This window comes from Adiantum capillus-veneris, chromosome 14, assembly GCF_014529385.1.
Source record: "Adiantum capillus-veneris isolate H3 chromosome 14, ASM1452938v2, whole genome shotgun sequence".
NCBI lineage: Eukaryota > Viridiplantae > Streptophyta > Polypodiopsida > Polypodiales > Pteridaceae > Adiantum > Adiantum capillus-veneris.
The window spans coordinates 15,470,694-15,496,028 of NC_140944.1; the positions used below are offsets into that span (position 1 = coordinate 15,470,694).

The 25,335-nt window shown below is 42.9% G+C and overlaps 2 protein-coding genes across 2 annotated transcripts in view; one reads left to right on the forward strand and one right to left on the reverse strand.

Moving 5' to 3' along the window:
* The window catches only part of LOC147441953 (uncharacterized), a 42,232-nt gene extending 23,898 nt beyond the window's left edge, over nucleotides 1–18,334 (forward strand). Inside the window, exons 10-12 of the mRNA XM_086529314.1 lie at nucleotides 16,088–16,208; nucleotides 17,282–17,356; nucleotides 17,838–18,334. Coding sequence (XP_086385440.1) covers nucleotides 16,088–16,208; nucleotides 17,282–17,356; nucleotides 17,838–17,968 — 327 coding nt within the window. The 3' untranslated portion in view covers nucleotides 17,969–18,334. The remainder of the gene's footprint in view (nucleotides 1–16,087; nucleotides 16,209–17,281; nucleotides 17,357–17,837) is intronic.
* A 1,164-nt stretch (nucleotides 18,335–19,498) lies between these two features.
* LOC147441954 (seed maturation protein) lies at nucleotides 19,499–20,021 on the reverse strand. Its single transcript, XM_086528347.1, has one exon. The coding sequence runs from the start codon at nucleotides 19,857–19,859 to the stop codon at nucleotides 19,617–19,619; it is 243 nt and encodes an 80-aa protein (XP_086384473.1). The 5' UTR covers nucleotides 19,860–20,021; the 3' UTR covers nucleotides 19,499–19,616.
* Between the last annotated feature and the right edge of the window lie 5,314 nt (nucleotides 20,022–25,335).

A 25,335-nucleotide genomic window follows, 5' to 3' on the forward strand; every position in this document is an offset into this window, starting at 1 on the left:
CATCCATCATCTCCTCCATGCCATCGTCTGTAAGCCCTTTTCTGCTTCCATCCGTGGCTCTAGCTATATTGATCGGACCTTCATGCATAATCTTTTTTCTCTCTCTCTCTCAGATGTAAGTGCTATGTTGCGGAAATCAATGCCCATTCTGTAGGAGTCGTATCGCAGATTCTATACGGTTTCTCTAGCAAACTCTCCGTACTTGTGCACATGCTCATTACATATCCTACGCTTGCGCAGGATTTGATACTTGCAGAGCGTGCACGAGCATGCAATCTTTTCCTCCATGTTAGTTGATGATGTTGCCATCTACAATGATTATGAATGTTGTTTTAATATATATATATATATACTCCTCACAATGTAAACTACCTCGCATTCTCTAGTCTTGCCAAATCTCCGTACACCTCGGTCCAAAGGTGTACGGAGATCAGGACCACCGGGTCAAAATCTTGTCTTTATTGGTCAAATCCTATATGGGTAGACACATACGTGCACTCCCAGGTGTGCATGGCAATGCATGTAGCAGACAAAACCCCTTTGCCTCTTTTAGTTCCATAGTTTCTTCTCTGTCTACAAACCCACCTGCCTCCATTCCGAGGTAGCCTGTCAGAGAAAGCTTTCCAATGCCGCACTTGATGAATCATATATTAAAGCATGACCATTTTTGTAATGTTCCGTCTGTTTGCAATTTTTTGCACAAGTTTTTCCAAGGATATTATGCCCATCCTGGTATTTTTTTCACCACATGCACAAACCATGGAAGTTCTCAGCCCAATGAAAGTTTTCTACCTGATTGTAAACCGGACGGGGCCTCCATGTCCAAGCCAGAAGATAATGTGGAGATGGATGAGCAACTTGAGAAAGATTCATAAGCCTTGCATGGTTCTTGCTCAAAAAAGCGATCTCAATCTCTCTTTCTCTCTCGATCTCACTCTCTCGATCTCACTCTCGCTATCTCTCTTTCTCTCTCTCTCTCTCGATCTCGCTCTCGCTATCTCTCTTTCTCTCTCTATTTCCTTATTTTCCTATCTCTCTCTCTGTCTCGCTCTTCACTTCCCTACCTCTCTCTCTCTCTCTCTCTCTCTCTCTCTCTCTCTCTCTCTCTCTCTCTCTCTCTCTCTCTCTCTATATATATATATATATATATATATATATATATATATATAAAACTCTCTTTCTCTATCTCTCTATTTCCTCTCTCTCTCTCTCTCTCTCTCTCTCTATATATATATATATATATATATATATATATATATATATATATATATATATATATATATAATATATATATATATATATATATATATATATATATATATATATATATATAAAACTCTCTTTCTCTATCTCTCTCTCTCTCTCTACTTCCCTATCTCTCTACTGATCGAACGAGCGACTGAGCTAGGGAGATCTAGACGTCCACAACTGCGGAGGACTACACAACATCGACAGAGGCTGCATCAAAGGATCTAGCTAGGTCACTTTGGCTCGACATGCATAACGCCCGGTCAGACTACTGACCATGGAGGAGATTGATGTGATCCGCCAGCGACAGCTGCTGGATCTCCTATGATCTACCTATCTCAGCTAGCTGGTTTAGCCATTTAGTCCATACCCAACAGTTTATGATTCCATAATATTTTATTTTGTCATCTTCTTACTCTGACTTTGTATCAGATCCATCACATTGTAACTTTCTTGTCTCATGTCTCATAGGTCACTTTGGCCTTTCGAAGACGTTAATATAACATTTCATTTCATTTCTCTCTTTAATTATTTTTCTTTAATTTAAATTTCCTAAGTATACATTAATTCTCTATCTCTCTCTCTCTCTCTCTCTTTCCTACACACACACACACACACTTCTCTCTCTCTCTCTCTCTCTCTCTCTCTCCCTCTCTCTCTCTTTCCCACACACACACACACACCTCTCTCTCTCTCTCTCTCTCTCTCTCTCTCTTTCCTACATACACACACCGCTCTCTTTCTCTCTCTCTCTCTCTCTCTCTCTCTCTCTCTCTCTCTCTCTATTTCCTACACACACACACACCTCTCTCTCTCTCTCTCTCTCTCTCTCTCTCTCTCTCTCTCTCTCTTTGCTACACACACACACACACACCTCTCTCTCTCTCTCTCTCGCTCTCTCTCTCTTTCCTACACACACACACACGATGTAGAGAGAGAGAGAGAGAGAGAGAGAGAGGGGTTGGGGGGGGGGGGGGGGGCATAATACCTGCGCAGCAGGTGGAGGCCAAGATTTGAGCAGAGCGCAGGCGAAAATGGCCCCTGCTGCTCGCGGGTTTCGCTTTTTTTCCCCAAAATTTTTTGCATCGCTATACGCGTGGGAAATAAAGCCTTTCCACGTGTATATCGACGCACATTGCGATGCGTATATCGACGCGTATATCGACGTCCGCTAATTTCGTCGATATACGCGTGTCGATATCTCCATGTTGTGTTGTAGTGTATGTGAGGAGATGTACATCTTTCTCGTAAGATACTCCTTCTTCCTCTCAATCTACTCTCATACCCTGCTAGCTCTCACCATCTTCGAAGGTGTGTGAGGTCTTGGGTCTGAGAACGGGGATAATTAAAGTTGTGTTTGCTAAGTGTTTTGCTTGGTGCATGAAGCTTTCATCTTCATTGCACTAGGTAGTCTTGAAGGAACACAAAGAATTGTATTGTACAATGTCTCTCTTGATGGGAGAAACCATAATACAAAGCCTTTTGGAGGGGGGACCGGCTCCATGTAAATCCGGTCCTCAACTGTTGTCAATAGTTAATTTCTCTCTCTTTTGAAAGTATTGTTGATGCTATCTAACTAGGTGTTATGATTTTTGTTGCTCTCTCCACCCAAGCACTCTTGTAATTCTCATTAGGAATCTATTCTAATGAAATGCCCACTATGTTTATGCTAATTTCCGCTACACATAAGTTATTAGGCCATTAAATGTTACATTGGTATCAGAGCACAAGGTTTCTCTTTTCTTGCTCAAGAAGGGAGGTCCTCAAGCTAGCTATAAATGGTTGGTATTATTAATTTCCTGTGAGTAAGTAGAATAGGGAATTTTCAGCCCTGCAGTGCGCCTGCCTTTGTGCAGTTAACGGGGCATCACCGTCGAGAGCTATGGTCTTAATAGTGGAGTCCTACGGGGCTTGCCTACGGCTTAACCACTATTAAGCTATTAGAAGCTTGACAGGAGCCGGTGCTGTTTTGGTGTCGAAAGACCCTCTCTTCTATTCCTTGCAATTAATGGTATTTGAGCCGCGGGTACAGTAGCTTGAGTGCTTTTTCTAAAGGGGTAAAGAGGAGTAGCAACTAGGGCTTGAAGTGCCAAAGTACACCTAAAAAGTTTACACCTAAAAGTTGTTAGAATGGCTGACAATAGTAAAGAGAGTGAAATTAATGTTGATAACTTTGATTTTGCTCATGAGCAAGACACTAATGATGCTTCAATGCTTGTTAACTATCTTGTTTCTAGGCTTCAACAAGCCATGGGCAATCCATTTCTCCAAAGTGAAGTGCAACGGAAGCTCCGTGCTCACGGGATACTCCAAGCTCATCACCATGACGAGAGAACACCTAGGAAGCCTCCTTGTGAGACTACCAAAAGAGGTCTCTCTCTGATTCGGGAAGAAGAAGAGAATCCATACGAAGGGCTCAAGAATTTACTTCTTGATGATGCATCTCCTTCCCAAAGGAGAACTCAAGAGCCTCCACCGAAGGAACGAGAAAGAAGCGAGTCTCCCGCCACCTCGGTGGAGGTGGCTCCACGAAGACGGCGGGCTAAACGCTCTCCATCACCACCTAAGCGGAGAAGACCATCGTATTCTTCTCCTCACCACAATTCAAAGAGGGATGATAAAAAGCAAGAGAAGAAAAAGGCGAGAAAGGGGACACCCTCTTCTCCATCTTCTTCATCCTCTTCCTCTTATGAAAGTGATGGTGAAGATGAGAAAGATCAAGACAAGAAAAAGGCGAGAAAGAGGTCACCCTCTTCTCCACCTTCTTCAAATTATTCACCTTCTGAAGAAAGTGATGGTGCAACCTTTGAACCATCAAAAAGAAGAGGCCATAGGAAATCCTATGCCGCATGGAAGAGGTCGTCCAAGTTGAAGAAATTCAAAGAGGGAGGGAAGAGCATCTCTTTCCTTACCTATGATGGTACCTTTGGTGCTACGGACAAAGTCTTGGCCTTTATCCAGCAATTCGATGTGGCGTTTGGAGATGAGGGCTTCACGGACTCCTCTAAGCTACGCCATGTAGATATGCACTTTCAAAAGTCCGCTAGACAATGGTGGTCTAGCCTACGAGCCAATGGTGAAGCTCCACGAACATGGAAAGCTTTAAGAGCTTCCATTATGAAGCAGTTTTTGGCCACCGATGCCAAAGACAAAGTACTCACCGAATGGTGAAGCTTAAAGATCTCTCCCAATGAATCCATCCACAAATATGTAGACAAGTTTTGGGACCTACAACTCAAAGCCACTATCTTCAAAAAGTTGGATTTTGGAGAGCAAAAGCAACAATTTTGTGCGGGCTTAACCAAAGAAATGGCGGAGTATGTCAACTCCCAAAGGCCACGTACCATATCGGCGGTAATACACCATACTATGGTGGCCTCTCGAATCAATTTCCAAACGGGAGCTAAAAGAAATAATAAGCCCCCAGAAAACAAGGGTTCCAATGAGCCTAAGGGGAAGGACAATGTCCAAAAGTCTCCTAAGGGAAACTCCAACAAAGCTAAAGAGAAGGGAGTTTACAAAGGTAAGAACAAACTCTCTCCTGAAGAGCTTGAGCGTTATCGCAAGGATAACCGGTGTTTCAAGTGCGGCGAACAAGGGCATGCGTACTGCGCTTGTCCCCAAAAGAACAACCACCAAGATCCTCCTAGAGCTTCCTTGGTTGAAATCCAAGAGGAGGAGACTAACCAAACTCACCACAAAGGATCTCCTCTATGCCATGCTTGGGGAAAGGTAAGAGAACATGATGCTTTTATTCTCTTTGACCCTGGTTCTACTCACAATTTTATATCTATAGAGTTGGCCACCAAGCTAGGCATACAATCCTACGAGATGGGAGATGTCCTACCCGCAGACAGTGCCTTCAAGGGGCAAGAATCTTCAGTCACTCCCTTAATTGGCAAATTGAGGCTTCATGTCCAAGGCTATGTGGACAAAGAGGACTTCTTTATCTCTCCTCTCAAGAATGAGGATGTAATCCTAGGGGCACCATGGTTTGACCGCCTGGCTGCCGATGTTAAATTTCCTGAAAGGAGAATCTCCTTTAAGTTCAGGGAAAAAGACATGTATATAGATGCTAAGGAAATGGGTAACACTATTCCCATTGTACATACACCAACTTTCAACAAGTCAATAAAGAGCTCTATTTCCGTGTACATGATTTTTGTTAAAGACTCTCAAAATGAACCTAATGCTTTAGCAAAAGAAAATAAAAGCAACCAAAAGGAATTAGAGTTATCCAATTTTCTCAAGGGGTTTCAAGATGTTTTTATTGACGACATCCCTTGTGAGCTACCTCCTAAACGAGGTAATGATGACCATGCAATTGAACTTCTTCCAGGAAGTTCACCACCTAACAAACCTCCTTATAGAGTTTCTCAAGCTCAAGAAGAGGAGATTATGCGGCAAGTGCATGAGTTAGTTGAGAAGGGCATGGTTAGGCCTAGCTCATCTCCATTTTGCTCACTCGTGCTATTAGTGCAAAAGAAAGACGGCACATATCGTATGTGTGTCGACTATAGAGCACTAAATAGGATCACTATCAAGAATAGGTTTCCCGTTCCACGGGTAGCAGACCTATTTGATAAGCTACAAGGATCGACCTACTTCAGTAGGATTGACCTAAAAAGTGGTTATCATCAAATAAGGATAGTTGATCAAGACATTGTAAAGACCGCATTTCGCACCACATTTGGTCTTTACGAATACATTGTCATGCCTTTTGGCTTGACCAATGCACCAGCCACATTCAACCGCTTGATGGAGAAGCTGTTCAGGCCTCATCGAACCTTCACTGGAGTGTTCTTTGATGATATTATCATCTACTCTAATTCATTGGAGGAACACAAGCAACATCTCCAGGTAATATTTCAAGTTTTAAGGGAGAATAAACTTTATGTTAATCGAAAGAAAAGTGAATTTTTCTTGCAAGAGATTCAGTATTTAGGTCATATTATCTCTCAAGATGGCATCCAAATGGATCCATCTAAGTCAGAGGTAATAAAAGGATGGCCTAAACCAAGGAATCTTCATGAACTAAGAAGCTTTATAGGTATGTGTGCATACTATAGACGCTTCATAGAAAAGTTCTTACAAATTGCGGGACCATTACATGACCTAACAAAGAAAACCGTTAGGTATACATGGTCTGCTAAGGAGAACAATGCTTTCGAAAAGCTTAAAGAAAATCTTATCTCTCAACCTGTGCTTACACTACCGGATCTCTCAAAACCATTTGAGGTCCAATGTGATGCTTGTGGTGATTGCCTTGGAGCTGTTTTGCTCAAAGAAGGGCATGCCATAGGCTATGAGAGTCGAAGGCTCGACCCTGTGGAGCAAGCTCTAGGCATACATGAAAAGGAACTCCTTGCAGTTCTACATGCCTTAGACTCATGGAAGCACTATTTATTGGGGAATCCTTTCATTCTGCGAACGGATCACCAAAGTCTTAAGTACTTCATGACGCAGACCAAGCTCTCCGACAAACAAATGAGGTGGGCAAATTTCCTTTCGCAATTTCATTTTCATATTGCTCACATTGCTGGCAAGCATAATCAAGTAGCTGATGCACTCTCAAGACGACCGAGAGTGAATGCGGTTTCCATAGCCACTCACAAAGGAACTCCTTGCAGTTCTACATGCCTTAGACTCATGGAAGCACTATTTATTGGGGACTCCTTTCATTCTGCGAACGGATCACCAAAGTCTTAAGTACTTCATGACGCAGACCAAGCTCTCCGACAAACAAATGAGGTGGGCAAATTTCCTTTCGCAATTTCATTTTCATATTGCTCACATTGCTGGCAAGCATAATCAAGTAGCTGATGCACTCTCAAGACGACCGAGAGTGAATGCGGTTTCCATAGCCACTCACAATGATCTATCTTCAATGATAGATGAGTACGCTATTGATCCCGATTTTAGAGATGTGATTTCAGCCCTTGCATTAGGGAAGAAAGAAGAACCATTTACTTTACAAGATGGTTATCTTCTCTATGGCAATAGACTATGCGTTACTAACTCACTACGTGAGAAAGTAATTTATGAATCTCATGCTCCACCTTATGCGGGGCATATAGGGATTCAGTCTACCTTAAAGGGAATTGAAACATATTTCTATTGGCCTACCATGAAAGTGAACATACACGAGTATGTTTCTAAATGTGTGGAATGCCAAAAGACAAAATTTGATAGAGGGAAGCAACTTGGATTGCTTCAACCCTTGCCAATCCCTAATTCACCATGGGAGAGCATATCCATGGATTTTATCTTTGGATTGCCTAAGTCTATCCATGGGAATACGGGGATATGGACGATAGTAGATAGGTTCAGTAAACAAGCTCATTTTATACCTGTCAAAAAGACTATCAAAGCCCATCAAATGGCAACCCTCTTCATTTCACAAATTTTCAAGTACCATGGCTTGCCAATGTCCATAGTGTCGGATAGAGATCCTAGAATGACCAGTAATTTTTGGAAGGGTCTCTTTGAGAATTTAGGGACAAGGCTAAACTTCTCTTCGGCCTATCATCCACAAACGGATGGCCAAAGTGAAATAGCTAACCTAACCATTCTCGATCTACTTAAAGCCTATGTAACGGAAGTAGATCAAAGATCCCAATGGGAGAAGTACTTACCCTTAGTGGAGTATGCTTACAATAACAATGTACATACTTCCATGGGAAAAGCACCTTTCGAGGTAAGTGAGGGAAGATCAAAAAGTCCCTTGCCACTTAAAGTACATGGGAAGATCTTCGCTGTAGATGAGTATAGCCGAGACCTACAAGAATCTTTTCAAAAGATTAAGGATGCTATCTCTATCTCACAGCAAAGGCAAAAGGTTGATGCTGACAAGCACAGAAGAGCCCAAGCCTTTAAAGAAAATGATTGGGTCTTATTAAAGTTTCCCAAGGCTCGATTAAGGCACACGACGGGCAAGAATCCTACGGGCCACCAAAAGTACTATGCTAAACTAGCAAAAAGGTACTATGGTCCCTTCCAGATTCTTAGGCCAATCAATGAGATGGCCTATCAACTGAAGTTTCCCAATCATTGGCTCATACACAATGCTTTCCATGTGAGCCTATTAAAGCCTTACAAAGGAGAGCCACCTCAAGAACCAACTATTGAAGACCCACCGGAGATCGAGGACCAAGAGGAGGTGTTGCAACCCGAGTCCTTTCTCCGACATGAAGACAAGGTATTAAAAGGCGGTACTTAAGACTATCCGACGATATCTTATAATGTTTAAGAATTATCCTTTTGAAGATGCTAGATGGATGCAAGGCATACAATTAAAGGATAACCTAAACCTTCTCAATGCTTACAATGCTTCCCAAGAGTAAGGAAATGTACAAAATGTTAAAAATGAACAAAGTTTTTGTCTTATAAGACTCTCTTTTTCTTTATTGGGCACAAAAATGAAGCAGTATGCATGCTTAGATCAAGTTTGCAGAGACGACGTCTCCCAAACACCAAGTAGAGCTTGTCACTCTACTATGGAAGACTGGTAGGACTAATGTGCAGACATGCTTGCGGAAGCCTCAGGCTCTCAAGTGCCAAATGGACTAGTTATCCATTGTGGAATGATGTCGTAGGGTAACATAGGGATCCTCTACCCGCTAAGAAAAGGACTCATGAATATGCTTTATCTTCTCTACACCATAGTCGAGTACGACTATGATTTCAAGAGAGAGGTAATGTCATAATAATCAATATCTAATTCTCCTAAATGATTTTCTCATATCAAACTGATCATTTAATGTGGGGAAGTGCCAGGGGAGAAAAAGCTAGAATATTGGTTAAGCTAGCAGACCGGCCACAGTAGGGATCCAAAGGAGGGAAAATAGGGAGCCAAAGGGGCGGCCATCTGCAAAAGATCCATGTGCAAAAATGGGCTAAAAAGACCCTAAGGTTCAGCCCATTAAGACTTCCAAAATGCTAAGGTTCCAAAATTCAAAGGTTGTGTCCAAAGGGTTAAAGCTTAGGGGGAATTGGATGCTTTGTGTGCTCTCCAAAGTCAACACACATCCCTGCACATGAGGGGGCGAGCCCTAAAGGTAGGGGATGAGGGAGAAAGCCACACACACACACACACACACACACACAAGCCGCCTTTACACAAAGGGAATGAGGGACACATGTCAGCTCCCTACGCCAAATGCCCACAAGGTATGCCCAATTTCTATTGGATGACCCTTGAAGTGGACCAATGAGAATTAGGCTAGAGTAAATTTAGCTTAATTAATTTTAAAAGACTTAATAAAAAGAACCAATAAAAATTAAGTCTCCTGGATGATTATTGGACAGCCTGAGAAGGGGTCCGATAGGAATTGAGCAGCCCAATGGGCTACTTAATTCCTATTGGTCAGAATGGGGAAAGGTCCAATGGGGATTTAATTCATTTAAATCGATTAAGTTTAATTGATTAAGCTCTCACAAAAGGGGAAAGGGGGACACATGTCAGAAGGCTATCATTTATGCTGCTTAATAGCCATTGGTTGAGCTTGGCATTGTCCAATAGGGAGCCTACAAGAGCAAATAGCAAGGGGGCTCGCCCAAGAGAGAGAGGGGGCTGATTTTTGCAAGGCATTATCACACACACACACACTCACACAATCTCACGCGTATATCGACGTCCGCTAATTTTGTCGATATACGCGTGTCGATATCTCCATGTTGTGTTGTAGTGTATGTGAGGAGATGTACATCTTTCTCGTAAGATACTCCTTCTTCCTCTCAATTTACTCTCATACCGTGCTAGCTCTCACCATCTTCGAAGGTGTGTGAGGTCTTGGGTCTGAGAACGGGGATAATTAAAGTTGTGTTTGCTAAGTGTTTTGCTTGGTGCATGAAGCTTTCATCTTCATTGCACTAGCTAGTCTTGAAGGAACACAAATAATTGTATTGTACAATGTCTCTCTTGATGGGAGAAACCATAATACAAAGCCTTTTGGAGGGGGGACCGGCTCCATGCAAATCCGGTCCTCAACTGTTGTCAATAGCTTAATTTCTCTCTCTTTTGAAAGTATTGTTGATGCTATCTAACTAGGTGTTATGATTTTTGTTGCTCTCTCCACCCAAGCACTCTTGTAATTCTCATTAGGAATCTATTCTAATAAAATGCCCACTATGTTCATGCTAATTTCCGCTACACATAAGTTATTAGGCCATTAAATGTACACACACACACACACTGTACAGAGGCCATTAACTGAGTATGCTAAGCAAGCACGAATAAAGGGGCAAGGAACAGTGGTGGGAGAGCAGTGGAGCACCAGCAAATTTGAGGTGTGCAGGACTTCTTACTGCGGGGGTTCTTGCATGGCACCACGAGGCTGCAATCACCTTTTGCAACAAGCCTATTAAGTTGGGCCTCGTTGACAAGGACTGGGCAAGGCCTGGATGGTGTTGCTATAGTTCCAGGAAGGCTCCTACATGAATTAGGCGACTCCATTTTGGCCCGCGCCTTCCAGGTGGATGCCGCGGTACCCGGCTCAGGAAAAAAGAAAAACCATGAGGAATCAGGATTCATTTTGCCCCTAACATTACACTCTTTGATTCACGCATATTCTTAAGCTCATTTGCGTATACCTCTCTTTGCAAATAAAAAAACTGGTCGACAAGTATTGCCTCCATTCAACAGTCAAGCTAAAGTGGGTATGAGTGAGGATGTTGCGAGAGAGAGAGAGAGAGAGAGAGAGAGAGAGAGAGAGAGAGAGAGAGAGAGAGAGAGAGAGAGAGATGTACGGGCCGAGAAGAATGTCTCTGTCTCAGCTTAATATCGTGCGGTTTTCAATTCCAAAAATGCATGTTGATAGCAAGGGGAAAAGGAGAAATTCCAACCCAAAATAGAGAAAAATAACCTAATTTTTAAAAATTTCCTCTTCTCAAATTCAAGAAAGGGAATTTTGTATGTTTGGGAAAATGGTTTTTCTCGAACATTGGGCCCAGGCAAGGGGAAAAGGAGAAATTCCACACCAAAACAGAGAAAAATGTTGTAAAAAGTTGAGAATATAACCTAATTTTTTTAAAACTTCCTCTTTGCAAATTCAAGAAAGGGAATTTTGTATGTTTGGGAAAATGGTTTTTCTCAAACACTGGGTCTAAGCATGGGGAAAAGAAGAAATTTTTCCATCCACAGAGAGAGAGAGAGAGAGAGAGAGAGAGAGAGAGAGAGAGAGAGAGAGAGAGAGAGAGAGAGAGAGAGAGAGAGAGAGAGAGAGAGAGAGAGATTATATTTAGGTTTGGGTTGAGGAGAGCACGGGACGGGGGTGATAGTGGAGCAGTTGCTAGGATGGAAAATGACATTGTCGTGTCAGCCTAATTAGTGGAGCAGAGCTTGGCCAGCAAGACAATGAGCAGGCACCAACTCCCAACACACACGAGGAATACAATATGCATATGTGTGTGTGTGTGTGTGTGTGTGTGTGTGTGTGTGTGTGTGTGAGAGAGAGAGAGAGAGAGAGAGAGAGAGAGAGAGAGAGAGAGAGAGAGAGAGAGAGCCCTTGAGAGGAGAGCTTCACTTTTCTTGATTTGCTTTTATGAGATTTGTCAAGAGTAAGGGGTTTGAGGGTAAGAGGGGCGGCGCAGTAATGCTCCCATTCTTTACAAGAAGCTACTATAGCTGGCAGCTACCGCCTGCAACATGTCAGTCATCCCCTCCCTTGCTCCAATAGCCTTGACTTCTAATGCCCGCCATAGCTTCCTAATCCCCACTTTTACATGATTAGGTGTTGTTCTCTTAGTGAGGTGTGTACCTTGGGGTTCTACAGACTACAGACCATGCGAGAGAGAGAGAGAGAGAGAGAGAGAGAGAGAGAGAGAGAGAGAGAGAGAGAGAGAGAGAGAGAGAGCCACAGCCACTCGAGATTGTGTGTGTGTGTGTGTGTGTGTGTGTGAGAGAGAGAGAGAGAGAGAGAGAGAGAGAGAGAGAGAGAGAGAGAGAGAGAGAGAGAGAGAGAGAGAGCCACATCCATTTGCGATTGTGTGTGTGTGTGTGTGAGAGAGAGAGAGAGAACCACAACCACTTGTGATTGTGTGTGTGTGTGTGTGTGTGTGTGTGAGAGAGAGAGAGAGAGAGAGAGAGAGAGAGAGAGAGAGAGAGAGAGAGAACCACAACCACTTGCGATTCTCTCTCTGTGTGTGTGTGTGTGTGTGTGTGTGTGAGAGAGAGAGAGAGAGAGAGAGAGAGAGAGAGAGAGAGAGAGAGAGAGAGAGAGAGAGAGAGAGAGAGAGAGAGAGAGCGTGACCCACCGGATTTCTCCCAAGCCGTAATACATTGGCGTTGTAGAAAAGCTTCATTCACTTGAGAGTCAATTGAAGCATCATGTAGCAAGTGTAATGCATCCCATCTCCCAAACCACTTCTTTATGTCTTGCATCCATCCCGTGCTCAAGATCTTGCTTTTATGCGTCTTTTGAACTTTTTTGCTTGCTTCCCATGCAATTGTAGGAAGTCGATGTGAGGGGTTTTGACGCATCTTTATCATGTACTCCACAACCCTTTCCATGCCCATAACCTCAATTGGAAGAGATCCCGACTCAAGCAGTAGGAGCATATATGGTGTTTCCATAGTGATCCGGCTCTTTCTCATCCATTGAAGTACGATCATACAAGTGAACTTCCTCCAACTCCCTTGAAATGTATGGCATATCAAATCTCTCTCTCTCTCTCTCTCTCTCTCTCTCTCTCTCTCTCTCTCTGTGGATATATTTCCCCTAACCGAAGAAAATAAAGGCAAACTTGAAATTTCCAATCGAGCTCAGAGAGTCAGAGCCCTTTGACCACCAGCAGTAGGAGGCCGTCGAGTAGCTTTTAGGACAGGTGCCTAGGATGTCTCCCTCAATGTCTCGCAAAAGTCTGCCAACGTATGGTAGCCTATGGCGCTACGCACCTGCTCTCTTCCACCTCTCATTACTAATGTGCTTTATTGAGTTACTCTAGCAGACTGCACATGCAGATCTGTAACCTCCTCTGAAGTCTGTTGTGATGCCTGCTCATCTGAATTCCACAATGTAGTTAGTGATCTCCCTTTGTGAGTGTCTCCTACTGTCTCCTCGAGAGGCTCTCCCTACGTCTATGCACCTCGAATAAAAATAGCCCAAGGCATCTCTGAATAGGCAGTGGAAGCAAGGGGTTTGAGGGTAAGAGGGGCCATGCCGCCGCCTTCGTTTTACTAGTATGCTTTAAAAGCTCTCTTAAATGGCATTCCTAATATCCTGCACGATTTTCGGGACACAAATTCTAGAATAAATAATTCTTTAAAAAGCTCAAATTGTAAATAAATTAAACCTTTTTCTTAACACTAAGGACAAAACTCAAACGCCAACAAGAGAGAAGGCTAGAAGTGCACGTAATACACTCATGCCATGAAGACAAGGGAGATAATAAATTGCAACATGGAAGGTGCGGGCATATTAGAAAGGATTCAAACTTACACAACTAAAAAAACGCACCAATGCACCATTTCAGCGCAGCAACAAGTGCTCACAACAAAGATACAAAATTTCCATCAACCAAAAACCAGGTATGTATCAAATGTTCCACGGTTTTAAGTTTATACCAAATGTGAAATATATGCCATCGAAAACTTAGGATATGGTCAACAATGCCAAAATCGGCATCGATAAGTGAGAGGTTCAATCCTTACCTTAATCCTCTAGTTTATACATATATTACCATAATACGGCAAAAGGGAGAGCCTTTTACACGTGTCGCAATTTGCGATCTAAAGGCTAAAGTCCAAAACAAAAACAAGCCCCTTTGCACGCAATAAAGAGGGAGAGAGGGTGGGAGAGAGAGGCCGCCGAAGGCGACCGGCCGTACTAGTATAACTAGTGTGCAACAATGGCAAAAGTGACATCGATGCAAAAAACATAGTTACGTAAAAGACAAAACACATGTGACCATGCATCAGGCATGATTATTCTATAATTCAAAAATATGTGCTTCGTGTGACCCTGTCTTAGAGCTAGCAATGCCTAGCATCCGTTTCAATATTCGAAAATTGCTCTCCAAAATTAGCTACTTTAAACCCTATGGCTATCTACAACCCTTAGCAGTCGAAAAGAACCTAGGTTTAGTATTAAAGAAATTGAAATTTACCTCTAAATTCAAGTTTGAAGGTGAACGTACATAATTTAGGGAAAGTACATTCAAATTTTCACGTGTAGGTAGTGTTTGGGAAAAGTCATGTTTCCAAACATACAAAATTCCTTTCCTCTATTTTTCTCAAGAGAGAATTTCAGAAAATTAGATTTATTTTTGATGTTTTAACACTATTTTCCTCTTTTTTTGGGGCGGCATTTCTCCTTTTTCCCTTGCCCTCAAAGGGCATTTTCAATTGAAAACGGCACGACATTAAGTTGAAACACACTTTTCTTGAACATTGCGTGTAGGTTTTCCAAGATCTAGGAAAACGTTTATTTTGAGCACTCCTTACAACTTCAAACCAACGTACATTTAGACGTCAAAATTTGACAGACAAATCATTGATGACACTTTGACCGCAGAGCATCACAAAAACACTCAGCAAAAACCCTAGGCATACTGTAATCCCACATACAAATTTTGAGATTTCACCTATAATTTTGAATTTAAAGGTGAGAAAACCTACAAAATTTAGTGTAATGTAGCGCAAAAACCTGAACTTTCTTAAATTTACCTCTTAGAATATAGTGGGCAATGATAAATTTTGAGTGATGCTGCCACATTACCTGAAGAGTACTAATGAGAGAGAGAGAGAGAGAGAGAGAGAGAGAGAGAGAGAGCATCGTCGAAGATTCTGTACCTCCATGATTTTCCAAAATTGTTAGCACATATTCCCCCTTGTGCTACTGGCTTGTTCCTTGTCTTATTCATTACTTTGGAAGATTCCTCACACCTGAGGAATATGTCCAACCTTGATGTTCCAATTTCCTACCCTTCAAAACTTGGATGCAGGATTCGTACTCAACCCAGCAGGCATCATAACTCACATGAAGATGCGCTAACCAGTCAAGCAAGCTTTTGGTGCTACAAATACCAATGCAGTCATTTAATGACAAAAAAACAATCGCACTGACCGAACCTCGCGCTACCACCCTGCACTCTCATACGTTCGACTGTCGCCTCGACCTATTGCGATTTTCTTGCCTCACGGCCCTCGCCTTACGTCCCCCATTGGTCGCCACCTGCACCCCTACCCTTTTCTCGTTTGCCACAAGGGATCTTTCTCAATTCCCACTAATAAACCATTAAACAAGATTGGACCGCCCCTATTGTTTGAAATCAAGGACTTCCGCTAGTGCCACGTAGCACTAGGGTTCGACATTTAACCGCAGGTCTCATATGTAGAAGTTTTTGGCCTGCCCAAAGGGCAAAGGCTATAGAGATCCATTCTCTTTTTTCTGACTAAAATATAAAAAAAATTAAGTTATATTTTTCAAGCATTTTTTGCTAGGCTTAAAATGCTGATTGGTTGAAATAAGATAGTGGGCACTCATTTGGATGACTGCATTTGGATGACTGGTACTCATTTCTAAGAGTAGGAGGTCAGTGGTTATGGAAATGATAGCAATGACACACTATTGAAAATCAGAGACTCCCCTCGTAAAGCAGATGTACATTGAATGCAAGCGTTAAAGATTGGAAGTGGGGTTATTCTGGGATACAACTTTTTGGGGGCCTTCATTATAGGGGTACCCAAAAAGATACCCCATTAGCTTGTAGTTAGCGTGACAACCCTGGTTACGACAGGTAAGAGAAAATTGGTTATGGCAGTACCTGGCAGGTAGAGGCGTGCAGACTCCAGAGCAAGTGGCTTCGGAAGCTGCATGGAAGCACGCAAGAGTGAGGAAAGTGTTTCTTTTGCGGCGCAGGTGGGGCATTTAGCTACAGGAGACGAAAGGAGCAGAAGAGGATATGGACTGGTGCAAGGATAGACCCTTCTCTGACTTTCTCTTTAGGGGATCATTTCAGAGGTAATCCGCAGTCTCTCTCTCTCTCTCTCTCTCTCTCGTTTGTCTCCAGTGGTTCAACAAGGCAGACTGTTGCAATCATAGAGAGGGGCATGACCGGCTTTCAAAGCAGGTTCGAAGGCGATAGTGGGAGTAGGTTGCACATATAAGGGGAGGGTGTAAGCACGTCTAGAGAAGTGCTACGCTGGCCGGTCTGTACTGAGGGCATGCAGATCTGCATGTTGTGGGAAACAGAGGTCGCACAATCGCACGGAGAGAGAGACATTCCACCTGTGGCAAGCAAAGGTAGGAGATATACATAAGCCACCGTAAATTTGGAGAGCTGTGTGGGATGGAAAAAACGAGAAAATGATGGCACTGGAGAGTCCCAGGGAGACAATCTATTGCCAATGACTTCGCCTCGGCAGTCCAGCCTAATCTTTTGTCTGTGCCAAAGCTTGCCCGGTGTCCATATGCTCTGTCTAGCCATGCGTTGCAACTTGCCCTTGGTGCTGCCATCCTCGAGCTGCACGTTGTCCCCCCCACACCTCTACACCCATCATGTCGTACTAGTCCACGACATCTGCTCAGTTTGCAACCCTACGCCATAGTCCGCTGCCCAGTATCTCCTATGTCGAGCACGATTCCTATGTGCATCCAACTCTTCCAGCCCATTCTCCTTTACTGCCTTCCTCATGTTTCGTTCTCCTTTGTCGTGTGCGCCACTGTGATGCCTCCTAGAGCTGCTACAGACTTGTACAGGTCCCGTTGCAATAGGCTCTTGCAATTTCCCTCTTATCTCGGGTCCAGACTCCATGACCTTCCTGACAATAAGTCTAGAACGTCGTACCCTTAGCCTGAGCTCCACCCACTACCTTCAGCTCCCTGCAGTGCGCCTTTTCCTCTGCCCAACAAAGCCAAATTGTGTTTTTGAAGCACATTGCCCCTAAGTTGCCCCTCTGCCTATTGCTCTGCTAGTTCCCACAGTCACGTTCATGACAGTCTGTACATCACTTTCGTCAAATCTCACAAGATTAATGTTTGGAACTCTGACATTAGCACTATTTTCATCAGCTCACAAAACGTGTTCATTTCAGGTCCAGGATGTTCCTTCATTGGAGGGGGCGCATTCACAGAACTAGGACCTTTCTTCCTTCAAACTGATGGAAGAGGTCTGCAAATAAATTACTAATCTTGGAACAAAGGTAAAGTTTGGCTTTCAATTAGAATAAGAACAAGCCAATAATTGGTATGTGATAATCATTGGCCACCTCTCATGAGCTATTCTAACAATGTCAAATATCATATTTTTGGAATCCCCTGCTGGAGTTGGATGGTCCTACTCAAATACAAGCACAGATTATTCATCTTTTGGAGATAAAGAAATTGGTTTTTTCCATCATTTTGGGCATGAATTCTGTTTAACTTTTCATTCAAGCCATCTAAATCGCTTATAAGCTAATTACTTCTGCAAGCAGCTCAAGACTCATTAGCATTTCTTCTTGGGTGACTCGAGCTCTTCCCAGAGTACAAGAACACTGATTTTTATATCACTGGCGAGAGTTACGCAAGTGAATCACATTCTGGCCAACCAATTTTTTATAAGTAGCAATTTCTTTGTACTCACTTTTTGAGGCTCCGGTTGAAATGCAGGTCATTATGTTCCCCAACTTGCATCGGTCGTGCTGGCATACAAAGGCTCTGATGGGTACAAGTTTAACCTGAAGGGAATAGCTGTGAGGACCTCCAAAAAAATGCATTTAGTGAGCTCTTTCAGGAGTTGAATTATGCTTATTTTTAGCTGGTTCTTAAGTTGTTCTTGATGTTTTGCTTGCTGTTCTTAAGTTGAACATAAGATAGGCAACTGCTGCAACCTATGAATACTTGAAATATATCTAATCTAGTGTCCTGAAAGTGCCTGCTCGTCTGTCTGATGTTATTCTTACAACTGGGCTACACTCATGCACAACTAATTGGGATCTTCGAAGAGAAAGGAAGGGGCGACTCATTTCTTTTTATTATCTCACAATAGCATTAGGCCTTCAAATGGCCCTTCAAAGGGCAAATTATGTAATTGCCATCTACATATGTAACACTCATCATGATTCTGTTAGGGAGGATGTGAAACTGAAAAGAATATTTTTCCTTCCCGTCGAGCTATCTCATCTCTTCTACGAACAACTTTTCTTTTCCATATTCCAGAAGCAATGTGAGCTTGTTGCTTATGCTTAACTTAATTTGGACACTCAAGGCAGTGCAAGGCAATTGTAAGCTCTTTTATGAATAAGCTGTATTATCTTCTTGATTTTAATGATAGTTGTTGTGTTGAAGATTCTTTGTTTTCCAATGAATTCTTCGTGTTGGGTCCACCCTGCCACTTCCACTTCCATCTCAGTTATAAGTCGAGACATACAAAAAAGCAGTGGCAAATCTTTCTAGATGTGGTCTCACTTAAGCAAGGATTTTCGCAATACAAGGGCATCAGTATGGTGGTACGGGGCTCTTAGAACCATAAGATTTTTGGACCTCTCCCATCTCAAGAGTGTAATACATCTAAGAACCATAGGATTTTTGGACCTCTCCCGGTGAACCCTTCTGCCAATGTGTCGGAAGATAATCTTGAGACAAAAATCTTGATTTTGGCATGGCAGGACCAGTAAGTGCATTGGAAACTCACTTGAATGTGAGCACATTGGCACGGGAGGTCACTATGTGCTTCCACACTCCACATCACTATGAAAGCTTTACTGCACTTTCAAAGGGGACACCTCATTTGGGGTGATCTTGTTAGAGCTCCTCATTGGAAAGTGACCTACAGACAAGGAATTTTTTAAAGATGGAAATCTAGTAGGTTGAGTAAGGCAACTTGTGAATGAGAGGCATCAGGTGGTTAATACGGTCTACCCATGCACGAACTTGCAAAACACAGTTAGAAACTCATCACCATTCTTTTTCAAAAGACTTGGTTTTTTAATGAAGCCTAGTGCAACACATTGAATTATACATGCTCCCAACATGGTACTTGATATAAAACTCTACAAACCCCAATAGAGAACATTAAACAAATATGATTTTTCTCATCGGAAATGATTCATCCAAACACAAGCTGATGTGTTGCTTTATCATCTGAGTAGTCTCTATTTTGATCGTCCATCGAGGAGGAGAGAGAAAGCTGGCTTGGAATTTTCTTTTATAAAGGTAGCTAATATTGATGGAGAACTGATGTGCCCTTTTCATTGGCAGGCCTTGTGATGTTATCACTCGTTTTCCAAGCAATGCACAGATATATTTCACATCTTCACTTTTTGTACAAATGATACAAACTCGCTCGCTATATATTATGGTATGCAACTTTACAGTTTGAGCATGAGCAAACCCACAAGCAACATCGGCAGAAAAACCTGAGAAAGCAAAGATTTTACTCCAGATTGACTACGCGGTTCCGGAGACTCCTAAGTCAGGAGACTTGGGGTCATCCTGACTGCCGAAGGTGGGACCTCCGCGCCCAGCAGCATCAGGGCCGGCCTTCTCTTCTTCAAAAACCACAGGCACCGGAGGGGAGTCCTCGCTGCTCTCGCGCACCTTCTCCTTGGCGGGGTGGTCGTCCGGCTTGGCCATGGAGTAAGTTGTGGCCGTGTAGCTGCCCTTGGGCTGCGCTCCCTGTGCTCCAGACATGATGATGATGCAAACTAGCTGCTGCAATTAGTGTGTGTGTGTGTGTGAATTTACCAAAACAACTCTGTGTGTGTGTGTGTGTGTGTGTGTGTGTGTGAGAGAGAGAGAGAGAGAGAGAGAGAGAGAGAGAGAGTACAACGTCGTCGTCCCTCTGCCGCGTTTGTACCAGAGTAATATCTTGAGCGCCCTCTTCGCTTGTTTTGCCACCTTGCATTCACGCGCTGTCCACGTGGTGCAGCTCCATTCTGTTGCCCACTTTCACATTGCCATTTGGAAAAGCAAGATAATGTCTGTTGGATAAGCAAAGTGTCATTTTTGGCCTCCTAAGAGGGCTCCCCCATGGCTCATGTTAAATATCGGCTAGCTAAGCGACGTGTAGGTGGAGCTGACCGGGGGAGCCGGTCACGGCGCTTTTTGGGGGGGACAACTTTTTCTTAGAGTTATGTAAGGCAGGCTGCAGGCAATGTGCAGATGTGTGTGCGTAGTGCAGTGGTATAGCTCTTGCTCTTGACGGGGAGGTCCGGTGTTCAAGCTACGCGTCGTGCAACACGTTGACGTTTTAGTCAACTCCTCCCAGCCAATTTCATTTGACCAACAACCGGTTCCGACTGCCCTGCCACGCAGGCAAGCTAGCCGATATTTAACCAAACCCCTCCCCCATAGACCTTGCATATTGGAGGAGTGGAGCGCCCTCCCCATATTCCACAAGGTGCAAAAGGATTGACTTGCAGCAAGTTGTGAACTACCTAATTTCAACCGCTGATGTATACAATAGAGGTGCATCAACCAATGAAAATGGGCTCCTTTGAGGTAGGGGGTGCTTGATTCACCCCCCATCGAAAAAGCAGGGTAGGGTAAAGGAGCTAGTTGTAACACATGTGCCTTTTAAAAGTCATGCACGTCCCAATTTAGAGACAAAAATTTGGAATATACTAGGAATCTTGCTTATGTGTCAACTTGTGATTTGTTGAAAACTGTACCATTACTGGGCCATGGGTGTTTCTAACCCCTAAAAGACCTCAAAATTTAAACTTTCTCAAATTGACTGCCCAAATTAAATCAAAAAAATATGAAACTTGGAATTACCTAATCTGCCTTTGCATGAGGAATCTCATGCAAATTTGAAAATTCAAATCTGACCAAATTTGCAAAATCCCACCCGAAATTACACTTTTTTTCTTGAGTGTCTCTAAACTAGCTCCTTTACCCCACCACTCCGACTTCGTTACAACAATGATTCCAAAAGATGAAAAGGTCTATGGGGCAGCAATTTCACTTTATGGGGGGCTTCCACATGCACCCTTACTAGGGGGATCCCTCTAACTAGCCTTAGCACCGAAGGGAGAAAGGAGGTCCATCTCTAGGGGGTGAACAAGTGTCCCATGTTTTAAAAGTGGATAGATGAGTTGGTGAGGGGTCCAAAGAGGACTTCAATAAAAGCGCACGATATGTCAGCTTTTGACTCTACTTGTGTGAGTCAGCATGTGTCATGACCTTCTTATTATTATCAGGCTAGCACTTTTCTCGTGCACATCGAAGGCTCCTATAGCATGCTTCTTGTCTCCGTTAGTCCAACGAGGAAGGCAATGGCGATGTGCAATGAGAAACTTGTAGTAGGTAATAATTTCTAAAATCCACGTCAGATGAATTTTAAATTAATGCTCACAACCAGATTGTGTGAATACATGAAATTATAGGAATACATGAATTTTAAATTAATCCTCATAACCAGATTGTGTGAATACGTGCAATTATAGGAATCCTAACTACAAAAAATTGGCCACATTGCTCTTAGCGTGTGATTTCTATCAACATATTACCAGTAACACCACAATCTGAAAACCCGTCTTGGATCATAAATGGACAACAAGGAACTGAGGGGGTGTTCAGACCGCCCCAAAAATAAATAGCTGTAGGGGCGCTTATCCATCGTGACACAATCACTGGCGGAGAACAAAGAAGCTGACTTCGAGACCCACCAAGAGAATGGGCGGCACCCCCTCCCCCCCGAATACATGTATGCCTTTGTACTTTTGGAGAAGAAAATGATGGCTGTCCTTGGATCACTAACCTGCTTGAGGAAGGTGAAGTTCTAGCCTGAGGAGTTTTGTGAATTTTGGAGCTGTGTGAATCATTAGGGGAGGAGTACATTACATCTCTCCACTCACAACATGTGCACTCTGAATGCAACCTATCATAACATTTCCATGAAATAAACCACACCTTTTGGTCATAGCATTTCACCATATATTTTTGCTACCATTCCCATATGCACCTCCCATGGTTTCACTACAAGTCTCCACTTCTTTAGCAAGCCTTTGTGATTGTTCACCTTGTTACTTTTGGAAGCCTTTCCAAATTTCCTATTTTTCTTGCTTTTCCAATTTTCCATGCACTCAGGGATTTCATTCACGTCTTCACATGAAGTGCGAAGTGGTAATAACTCATGTTATTAACACTCCATGAGAGTGTTAATAACATCAAATTCACAAGCACCTGCTAGAACCGGCCTTTCCTGTTAGCTTGACGGTATTTTAAGTTATCCCGATGGGGTCCGACGGGCCAACAATCATGCCTGACAGGCTCGGCTATATCGTCCTCTTGCCCCCCATTTCTGGAGGTGGCTATATAAACAATGTCTCATAGTTGCGTCCATTTGTTTTGGCACACTTGTTGGCTTATTTGAGGTCTTGGTTTTCATTCAAGTAGCTTTGATTTCTAAGTTTTTTAGCAACAAAAATTGTTACAATTGACTTTCCCTTGGGTGTCTATCGGTTGGAAACATGTTTGGGTAGGGAGCATCCTTGTGGAGGGTATAGGTGGTGCTAGTGCTTGGGGATCATTTCTATGGTTGGAATGGAGCGCTCCTTATCACTATACCTACGCATTGTTTGTTACGTATAGTTACTTCCCTTGGGTGTCTATCCGCGTGGAAACAAGTTTGGGTAGGGAGCATCCTTGCGGAGGGTATAGGTGGTGCAAGTGCTTGGGGCTCATTTCTATGGTTGGAATGGAGTGCTCCTTATCACTACACCTACGTATTGTTTGTTACGTATAGTTACCTCCCTTGGGTGTCTATTTGTCTGGAAACAGGTTTGGGTAGGGAGCATCCTTGCGGAGGGTACATGTGGTGCAAGTGCTTCGGGCTCATTTCTATGGTTGGAATGGTCCTTATTACTACACCTACATATTGTTTGTTATATATAGTTACCTCCCTTGGGTGTATATCCGCCTGGAAACAGGTTTGGGTAGGGAGCATCCTTGCGGAGGGTATAGGTGATGCAAGTGCTTGGGGCTCATTTCTATGGTTGGAATGGAGCGCTCCTTATCACTACACCTACATATTGTTTGTTATGATAGTTACCTCCCTTGAGTGTCTATTTGCCTGAAAAACAGGATTGGTAGGGAGCATCCTTGCGGAGGGTATAGGTGGTTGCAAGTGCTTGGGGCTCATTTTTTGCTTTATGTTTATATGTATATTATTTTACTTTCTTTTACGATTGTTCAATTAAATTCTGTTTTTCAAAAACTTACTATTTTTACGATTGTATGAATGTATAAGCGGCTTGTGAACTTGTCATGGACACCAACGCTTGCTCTTAGAACATCAATGCAGCTACTTCTAGTCGCCCATGGACTAGTGGTGAAGTATCACTAACAATGGAGCAAAGAATAAAGGGAAGCGCAAGGCCGTCGGTGGTAAGGTGCCAGGGCCTGAGTGGCAATTTGCTGAGAATGTGAGATCATTTATAGATTGGCGTTGCAAATTATGTGGCAAAGAAAAATCAGGAGGTGCACCTTTGTATTAGGGAACACTTCCTTGGATCAGGGAATGGAACAACTAATAGGTCTAATGGAGGCAGATTTAATGGTGTAGGTCATGAGAGTGCAACAAGATGCTTGAGAGAGTTGTTAGGAGGTGTAGCCAATGCAAGGAGACCTAGAATACTGACTCCAAGCCTTTATGCTTCAGAGCACCAAGGCAGTGCTGCCTCAACACAAGACAGACAAAATAGTGGTGCACCCTCCATGCCGACCAACACACACACAAAGCGCTAGCACTCAAGATGGATCGCCCGAGTACCAGTTTGAAATGTGTAGAACGAAGCAAGTAAGTCTAGAGCAAAGCTTTTGATCAATTTCTCTTAAAGAGGCACAATCTGCTCTTACACAAGCTATCTATTTTACATGCAGTTCTATGTTGATGGTCACACGAGAGTCATGGAAGCATGCATGGAAGAAGATTGGTGAGTATGGGGCTGGCTTTTTCCCTCCATCATATCATCAAATGCGGACAAATTTCTTGGATAAATGCTTGGCGACACCCAAAAAGAAGTTGATAGATTGACCTTGAAATCAGTTGATCAAATAGGATGCGCTATAGTCAGTGATCGATGGTCAAATTTCCAACACAGATCGCTGATTAATATTATGATATTTAGTCCTCGAGGGGAGTGCTCTATTAAATCGGTTGACAGCTCGGGTGAGATAAAGTCAGGGAGCTATATAGCCGATATAATCACAGAAACAATTCATAAAGTTGGTGTCCAAAATGTAGTACAGGTGATAATGGACAATGCCAAAAATTGTAGAGCAGCGGGTCATCTCGTGGAGGATCGCTGTCCTAGCTTGTACATGTTTGGTTGCAATGCACATAGCTTGAATCTTATGTTGCAGGATTGGTATAAGAAAGAGAACATTGATTGGTTCAAAATCATTATAGATAATGCAAGAAAGATGATGAAGTTTATTTTGAAGAGCCAACCTGTGTTGGACATGTACCGGCAACGTACGTCCACAATATTGAAGCTTCCATGTGAAACCATGTTTTGTACTAACTTCTAGTGGAGAGTCTTTTGCAAAATCAAAATGCTGTTTTGGAGACATTTGTTTGTGCAGGCTTCTATGAGTGGGAAGCAGAGCAACCAGTACAAGTAAAAACAAAGGTTCGATATGTGAAAGTGCTCATTGATGATAAACACTTTAAGTCTGATGTTGGGGACACATACTTGGTGATGAGGCCTGTGATGATATCTTTGTGTCAGTTTGATCTTAAGTTACCCAATATAGGTTTGGTGTCCATGGGCTGGTATAATGTTCAGGAGAGCTTGAACTCTCCTTCAGAGCCAAAAAATCGTTTGATCAAGACCTGGAGAGCACCTTTTAATAAGGCTAAAAGAGATATCTTAAATAAGTATGTACATGCTCGATGGGTTAGTACACATAGCCCACTACATAGTGTTGCTTTTTTTATTGATCCAGAGTACTGGAACATGGATTGTGATGATCTAGATGAGGAGGTGATTGAAGACTTCTATGATGTGGTAAGTAATTTCTACAACAATCCAGATGATCAAGCCCAAGCAGTCACCGACCTGACAAAGTATAGGGTAAAGGATGGCCTTTTCAATTCGGAGTTTGTGAAAAACCTTGCATCAAAACAACCAGCATGGAGATGGTGGCTCATGAATGGTGC

Coding starts and splice junctions, on each gene's coding strand:
- LOC147441954 (XM_086528347.1), bottom strand. CDS start 19,859: ATGTCTGGAGCACAGGGAGCGCAGCCCAAGGGCAGCTACACGGCCACA.